The sequence below is a fragment of the Saccostrea cucullata genome, unplaced genomic scaffold (assembly GCF_032062105.1).
Source record: "Saccostrea cucullata isolate Sc308-1 unplaced genomic scaffold, CSIRO_AGI_Scuc_v1 ctg903, whole genome shotgun sequence".
Classification (NCBI taxonomy): Eukaryota; Metazoa; Mollusca; class Bivalvia; order Ostreida; family Ostreidae; genus Saccostrea; species Saccostrea cuccullata.
The window spans coordinates 103,546-112,936 of NW_026920891.1; the positions used below are offsets into that span (position 1 = coordinate 103,546).

The 9,391-nt window shown below is 32.6% G+C and overlaps 1 protein-coding gene across 1 annotated transcript; it reads left to right on the forward strand.

The window, feature by feature from the left end:
- The first annotated feature begins 3,876 nt into the window (after positions 1-3,876).
- LOC134258583 (coadhesin-like) lies at positions 3,877-5,662 on the forward strand. Its single transcript, XM_062741134.1, has 4 exons — positions 3,877-4,087; positions 4,588-4,761; positions 5,381-5,551; positions 5,643-5,662. The coding sequence occupies exons 1-4, from the start codon at positions 3,877-3,879 to the stop codon at positions 5,660-5,662; spliced, it is 576 nt and encodes a 191-aa protein (XP_062597118.1).
- Positions 5,663-9,391: the final 3,729 nt, after the last annotated feature.

Sequence of the window (9,391 nt, forward strand, 5' to 3'; positions counted from 1 at the left end):
TTATAGAGTTAGGTCTATTTCCAAATGAAATGCAATGTCATAAATGTTATAAACTGCGTTGCAATGAAATAATTCGTTGTTTCCTTACCCCACCTCTCTGCAAATATTGGGAAATTAGACTTATCTGCTCTTGATTGAAGATAAGATTTATAAATATGCATAAGAGGTGGAGCTAATATTGTGATACGCTAGTGGTCTAAAATTAGAATAGCTACTGTATTTATATTTGGTGCATTCTCTTTCTCTCTCTCTCTTTCGTCATATGTTTGTCACTATTATTTTTTAAGTTTTCAAATAAAGTATATATAACTAATAACAAATAACATCGACCGGTAGAAGTAGCCAGTCTCATTGATAATCAACAGCAATGGCTGATATCAACAATTCGCGTGTTTGAATAAAAGTGCCGACTAGCTCAGTCGGTAATGCACAGAATCGATAATATTTATGTCCGGGATCGAGACCCCGATAACAACAGTAAGACTGACTTTCTTTTTTCCCTTTTTATAAAAAAGAAAGAAAAACATCACAATTACTCAAGTTTTTTTTAGTTTCTTTTATAATTACTTTTCCCAATAAATTAGCGTGCTGAGGATGGTTTGATTTCAATTTTATTTACTGGATCTTACTTTGGATGTTCATTTTAAGCAATGATTCAAAACATAATAAAAATAAATCTCTTTTTTCTTGTAGACTACGAACATGTAGAGACATGCATTCAAAAATATATAAGGATAGTAAAATGAAACGCTTATGAGATAAATATAAGAATAATCTTATAGATATCTAAGAGAAAAAAGAGTATCCCGTGGCTCCATGGGAATGGATTGAAACAGATATGAACAATCACTATCGGCAAGCAGAATGCGTGTTTCCTTACACGTCACGTGATGGAATTTTAGTATGCATAGAGTTACCTGGGTATTGAGATCACGTGGTTAATTATAATATTCAACAGGTAACAACGTGGTCAAAATGGCCAGTATGCTATAGAGAAAGTGAACACAGAAGAAACAGTTTTTTCTCTTTTTAACCATCAGCGCATGTTTGTCTATTGATCTTCTTTTAATATGAGGTAATATATATAAATATACAACTACCGTAAAAAGGAGATCAATAGACAAACATGCGCTGACTATGTATTAAGCCTGTAAAAAGATGGGCGTACTCATTATCCTATGGAGATTCCAGAATGTGCGATGACACCTCCCTATAAAAACGACTTCGAACTTCGTTAATACGAACTTTTAATTAACGTAATTACACAAAGTTGCAGTTAAGACATTGACCATTTCTACCATTGAAAGAGAAATGCCCATTTTAAAAATTAATTATGTCGCAATTTCTAAGTTTCCTTAAGTGCAGTCATCCTTTGTGTATGTAAGTGATAACACATTACTTGGTTTTTACTTACAGTTTACCACTAATTACTAGCTATTACTAAAATATTTTCAAATTGCTATATCTAATTGTTTTGCTTAAAACAATAAATTATTTACTGCATCAAGGAGGATTCAGAGCAGCTGCAGAACAAATTACTTAAATCTGGTAGTCTAATCACTATATATATATACTATAATAAAAAAAGAATAAAGATATCAGAATTTTATTTTGATTCCTATATTTAACTTATATCATTTTGCCCCCGTAAACGAAGTTTCGGGGGTATATAGTTTTTGTCTTGTCCATCTGTCTGTCTCTCTGTCTGTCTGTTTCTCTGTTTGTCCGCAAAAACTTTAACCTTGCCCCTAACTTTTGATTTAGCGGAGCTATGACTTGCATATTTCACATGTCCTTTCCATTTGACAAGACCTATCTTTGAGTATCGCCAAATTTGACCTTGACCTTGGAGTTTGACCCACTTCTACAAATCCAAACTTTTTTCTTTAGCCATATCTTTTTAACAGTTAATACCAGGACATTAATACTTCACATAGATACTCTTTGTTGAAAGACCTTTCATTGGATACCAAGAACCATGACCATTTGATCTTGACCTAGGAGATTTCAATCCTTGTGAAAAAACTTTAACCTTGGCCATTACTTTTGAACGATAAGGGATAGGGCTTTCATATTTACATATATGTAATTCCTGTGGGAAGATCATTCATTAGATACCAAGAACTTTGACCCTTTGACATTGACCTTGGAGTTTGACCCACTTTTAAAAAGAAAACCTTGACTCAACTTTACAAAGGTTGGGGTTAGTGCATTCATACTTTACATATTTCATCCGTGTGACAAGACCTTTCTTTAGGTACCATCAAATCTGACCCTTTGTCCTTGACCTTTGACTTTGATCTACATTTCAAAGTTGGTAAACTTGACCATAACTTCTGAAGGGTTGGGGCTAGTGCTTTCATATTTCAGATATGTATTTTTTGTGGCAGGACCTTTCATTAGATACAAATAACATTGACCATTTGACCTTGACCTTTGAGATATCAAGAAATACCAATATAATGAATTTGCATATAAGAAAAGTTAAACCTTTGCTATGTTGTCATATGGGGGGGGGGGGGGCATTAATAAGTGTTTCACAAACACATTTCGTTTAAATTGTATTCAATTGATTTACTTTAAACGATAATTTATTTACTGAATCAAGGAGAATTCAGAGCAGTTTCAATACAAATAATTACTTAAAAATGGTAGTTTAATTACTATCAGGATTGAATTCCTAAATTGTCATATTAACTGTCTGTGAGGAGGAGTTATCTTTCTTCTAAATATTCCTTCATGTATAAAAAAAAGTTATACTTATTAAAATGTGTTATTAAGTACTTGAAACTTTAAACCTTTTTTAAAATGGTCCTTAAAAATATACAAATTATTCAATTTAGAAGGCTTTTGATGTTGGAATTAAATGTTTTATTGCTGAATATAATAAAACAATTAGAAAGAAATAATGTCGATTTTAGTAAATATGATAAGTATTCCATTTACTTAGTATTCTCCTAAGCAATACTATTCCAGATTTTGATTAATTTCAAAATTACATTTACTTAGTAAATTACTAAGTAAATGAAATTCTGAAATAAAATAATTCATAAAACCTAGTAAATAGAAAGCATATTATCCCTAAATTAAGTAATAATGATGATTTTCTAAAATTGAGTACTTCATTTACTAAGTAATATAATTCCTATTAAGTATTGATACTTAGTAAATCATTTTATAAGTGAATTCATCCTTATTACTAATTATGTTTACAATAACTAACAATGATAGTCATTTACTTGCTATTCTGACTAAATGAATTACTAATAATTACTAGTTTTTCTTAATCTAATATCTTATTTTAAAAGCAACAAGTAAAACTTTTTTTAGAGTGTGGTATGACTAAAATAAGCAATGAATCTTTTACCCAAATTGTGAATTTCATGGTCTCAGGGTCCGATGTTCTAGTCCTAGGGCGGAGCTATATAGATAATAGAGAAATATTTTTCTCTGCTTCTAGATATTACACAAACAAACAGAATAAACAGTAATGATGAAGAAGAGTGTCTCTTCTAAATTGTGAACTTATGGCGCCATGATCAGGGGGTTCCGGTGTTATATGCAGTGCATATAGGTTATATAGGGGGAATGCATTAATTTTTTGAATATCTTTCCATCTGCTCCCGGGTATTAAACAAACCACATGCAGTTAGGATGAGCAAGGTTGCCTCTTTCGAAATTAATAATAAATTTCATAGCCACAGGGACATTTGTATAAATCCAGATGAAGCTTGAAATTGATTTTAAAAACAGTTTTACACATCAAAGACTCAGCTTACCATAACTCTGTGTGTGTACAGCAAGCGCACGCGCAGAGCGTCGTCAACGACAGTATTTACTACTGTAGCCCTCCAAACAAGATAATGTTACAAGTACATGAGTGTATATGTTTATAATGATGAAGTTCTCTGTTTAGTAAATGGATCTTGGAGTTCTTGGGGAACTTTCAGTTCATGTGACAAATCATGTGGAGGCGGTTGGACCCTGAGATTCAGGCAGTGTAACAATCCAGCCCCCGCTATAGGCGGTCTCCCCTGTGTTGGTGATTCTGTAGAAATATCAGGATGCAATGCTGTTCACTGTCCAGGTACGGTACTCAGATATTATATTAATAAGAAAGCTTTCGTCTATAAGCGATAGAATGAATTAAAACTAAAATTTTATGGCTCCCCGTTTTCGCTGTAAATGGGGATATCAATTTCGACCTGTCTGTATTTCTGTCAGTCTTTTACACTTTCGTTTCCGAACATTTTCAAAATAAGACTATGAAACAGTGAGTAATGCACATTAGATTGATTCAATTTTGGTCAGATCAAATAGTGTGATATTGACCTGATAAGTTACACATTAATTTACGTTTTCAATTTTCATGAGAAATAACAGTATGTAAGAGTGTATGAAAAAGAAAATTATTATTTATTCTCCGTGATTCATTTCTACAGTTTCACTGTGACGTGATAATCGATTTCCCGAAGCTCTGCATCGACTGATATAAAATTATACCTCTTGGAGTCATTAACTTAGCTGTGCAAGCACTTGCGTAAAGAAACACATATTTTTATGTTATTCTTTATCTATTTATGTCAGTTGATGGTGGATGGTCTACATGGTCAAACTACAGCCATCAATGCACCGGAAGTTGTGGACAAGGTGTACAGGTCAGAACCCGAACGTGTAGCAAACCACCTCCTAGTTATGGTGGTAAACCTTGTTTGGGAAATTCCACTGATGGCAGACTGTGTAAACTCACTCCTTGTCAAGGTTACTACTTTTTATTTCAAGTTAGGCGTGCAAATTATTCTTTAATTGCACTTTTTATAATATATAATAGGAATTACCATGCATATAAAAAAGAAAATTGCTAAAGTTCCTTTTTTAAATATTGATATTTAAAGCTGAACAGGACTCGTAAATTAGCATACGCCCTTTTTCGATATAATTATCTACGATACATCAACACCATGTTATATTCGCATTCGATACAACTGATTGCTATTTCACGGGCATCGGCGTGGAAAGGCGACCGGCGTTCTTGCTTGTTATTTTGCATTACCTTTGATTACATTTAATTGCTGTTATGCATATCTGTGTTTGTTTACTGCACTGATTTGTGTCTATGGCCTCTCACTATGCTGAAATGGAAAAAGTAGAAAGTTATTTTTTCGCTACTGAATATTGTATAGTATATGTCCATGTACACCGAAGATATTTCAGTGACCGGTTCTGTTTATAGGGACCTGCGAAGTATAACGAGAGTTCGAACAAATGTGGCGGGCTAATTCTTTTAACGATTTATTTCAGCTGTAAAATAAATAACTAATTTTGTTTAATTTCTTTTGCCATTATGTAGTTATAAATGTCATGTTAACTGTTAACATAGTTGACGGGAATTGGGGTCAATGGGGTGACTTCCGCCACTGTGACACGACTTGTGGTGGTGGGTTCCACATGAGAATGCGGTCATGCAATGATCCACCACCATCACATGGAGGCCTTCCATGTCCTGGTCAGTCCTTCCAGACAGAGACATGTAACGTCCAGCCTTGTCCAAGTATAAATTTACCTTAACTCAGGGTCCTATTATGAAAGAACCATATGTAATACTGTGCATACAAATGCTATATATGTATTTTTATTTGCAGATGAAATTGCTGTTGGTTGAAGCAAAGTCCAGTGAAATTTGGTGTAATCGTTAAATTGAAGATCATGTTCATTTTTTTTAAATACTGTGATTGAAAATCTATATTAAATCGCCCTATTAAACTCTCCATTTTCCTTGATACACCTTTGAAGAATCATATTATCGAAAGTCATTTGTGATTGTATTTTTCAACCTCAAATTAAGAACATAAATTCATGCTTTTAATTTTTTACTAACACATTTTGATATACAAATATGTGTTTGCCAAAAAAAAAAAGAAACTCTTAATTCCTTTTTTTCACAATTTTTCTTTATATTGTTAACAATCAATAGACATCTACATCTACATAATACCTAAATTTCTACGGAAAACTTGCAAAAATAATATCATAGCAAGGAGTCCTGTGTTGCAAGTATTTGCAAAATACAACGTTAATGTATATGTTTTTTCTGCTTCTAACGTATAGTGCAATGAAAATTAAGGAGTGTTTTCTATATTTTACAGTGCATTTTGCTGTATTTAAAATAATTTTTCCAAGAAACATTTTTTAAAGAAAATATCAATGGAAAACTTTTATGAATAACAGCAAAAGAATAGGTAGTGACCACAGACTTTGTAATTCTTGTGAATATGCAAGTGAAATTTAAATACTCCTGTCATAACCTGATTGAAAAAATAGTAAAACAAAATCACATAATAAATAGTTTATATCAATTTTGTCTGAAGGATAGTTAATACAAAATAAAGATCACTTTTTAAAATTGAATTGTTCTTCAAAAATTCATATCATAAATAATTTAGTATTTCTTAGGAAGCCTTTTCTATTTATCAAAGAGTAATGCTTAAAAGCAATAAGTTCTAAAGAAGTATGAAAATTAAATCCAAAGTCCAATTAAAAATACAGAAAAGAAGTAGAGCAAATTCAGAAGGATGATCGGGTGTCATGGAGGAGTGAGCCTCCGATGCCGACTAGTAACACCGACCGCTTCCTTCCATTCAGATCGGAATAAAACGGAATATTCCATGAAAAATTCAGTGTGTAAATTGTGACTTCACAATTTGTTTGAAAACGTGGGTCAGCATGACTTATTGATAGATTTTATTTATTGACATGATCACTGTATTGACCATAAAACCTTACAAGAAGGCTACTTAAGGATGTGTAAAGACCACATGATGGTGATATTGGAATGAATGACCTGTGAGCTAGCAATACTAATTTCTAATTATATCTATAATATATTATCCATTAAAAAATGGCAATATTCCGTCAAAGAATTATTAAACTTGAGCAATTACTCCTTAAAGTAAACTCATATATTAATATATACCGGTATACTGTATACAGGGTTATTGTTTGCGCCCTTTTACTCTTGCTATCTACAACTATTTTTCCCCGATTTAAATTCGAACAATCACAGTTTTGTTAAAGAAATTATGTATTCTTTGAATTCGCTCCGTTTTAAATTCGGCCACTTGTAACAAGGGCTAAAATTTCCCTGTTTACAATGTAATTAATATCTAAAAGCGTTTAAAAAAACTTATTTTGAAAAATGAAAAGGCCAAAAGTCCACCAAAAATCATCAAAGCAGAACGTTATGATCTGTAACTCATCAAGATACATTCCCATACCAAAATATAAGCTCAATATATGCAGATATTTAAAACAATTATGGAAAACAATGTGGGACAGACAGACGGAAAGACTGACAAGGTAAAAGGAAAACTATTGAAATCTCCAGTTTCATCATCGGGACATATTAAGGAAAGTTGAACATGAAAGTCATCTTGTTTTTCATATAATTTATATAATTACATAGCTATTATTTTTTATGATCTTAAAACATCCCAAATTTGAACAGAATTAACAGTAGAAAAGGATGAAAGTATTTAAGTTTTGTTCAGTTCACTTAGTTCTCGAAAGGGACGTTAAACAATATACAATCAATCAAACAATCAATCAGTTTACTTGATTTTACCAGAAACCTTGTTCAACGATATATTTTAATGCTTGTTTATTTGTTTGCCATTTAGACGCCACCACTTACTGGTACAGTTATATCTTTACTTGGTATTAATTGCCACTCATCAGTCCCTTTTTCGTGCAAACGCAGTGCGTCTCATTTAAATACTGAACTCAACGTCCTGCAGTGTACTCGAACCCTACTCCGCGGCTCTAGAGCAGACACTCTTACTGCTACGTACAGTTGACAGCTTGGCGCAGTTGTTAGCGCTTATTGCTCTAGATTTGCAAAGAAAGGAGTTGATCTTTAACGCCACGCATACGGGTTCAAAACGTGGAGTCCGATACTTTGGATGACACCATATAAACCTAGGCCCCATGTCGCAGTATGTAATGGTATTGGCACGAAAAATAATATTTATCAATGGCCGTTGGTGCTAAGTATTAGAAAAAAAAATGCAGCTCTTCACCGGCAGGTGGTTGCTTGTCCAACTGAGTGAAGACTTCTCGAGAGGGATTTTAAATAACAAATAAATCTAACTACTGCATCAAGCGGGCGACCAAATTTTGTACGGAAATGTTGTAAGCAGATGTCTTCTCTTTTATGTCTAATGCGCAGGGTTTTTAAAATACTTTACGCTATATCGGCATCCTTCAGGTGTAAAATTATACATGCAAAATCCTTCATGTAACTTATTTTAAGTTAGAATGAACATTTAAACTGGAATGCATTGTTAATAACTGATAACAGATTTGACGAGCTTAAAGAGAGTAAGTAAGAACAAAAGTCAGAAAGTACAATATACGGCCTGTGAATCTCTTAAAAAATAAATCATCGTTTTCTTGAAAACTATTTGTGGTTTCCGTATGTAATCGACTTTGTCAATGCAGGGGTGGGTAGTTTTAGCCAAACCGGATGTTGGCTTTTTAATCGTAACTGCTAAAACCTATAATGGTTTTGATTTTTCCGGAATTTTTCACCAATTTTACAGATTCATTTTAAAATTCCAAGTGGGGCGCATTCCTCTCGGAAAAAAATCAAGTATAAAATCAATTATTGGTATCTTACGCGTATATTTGATTAAGTTTTTTTCTCCGAGAGGAATGCGCCCCATGTTTAAAATTAATATTTATGAATGTCGTTTGGTCAGTTGGCGCATGCAGAAGCAAATTTACATTCTATAAATTCATGTTATTAATACCTTACATTGCAAGAATTAAATCTTTCATAAGAAAAATTACTGTAAATTATATAAACACGACTATAAACCCATTTTAGCATAAATACTAGTACATTATTTATGCATGGTAAATAGCGTAGGCTAAACAGATTTTATAACCTCAGTTCTTAATTCAAATAAAAACATTAAAAAAATAGAAATGTATTCGCGTTAGTCTATGCTTTCCATATCTGCATGTCTGTTCTGGACCATTGTTTAACAGAAGCCCCCCAAAGTAGCCAGGTTATAACGAGAATAGGTCTATTTGTTTTGGTTTTTTTGTTTCAACATTTGACAAGTCGTCATTTTTTTTTTCTCGTGACGTCACAATGTGCAGAAAATGACGTCAAACTTTTTAGGGAACTTCAATATTTTTCGTACTCGTGATGATTGAGATCAATAACTCTAGATATTATAAAAAATGTTTAAAATCTAAATAAATAACATTATTACTATTTAAAGTTAGTACATAGACTTAGATGTATTCAATATAAACTGTGAGACTGTGTGTTACATAATCATTATCACGCATCGGGTAGATCGCGAGCGATTAACTTGTAAAAGTC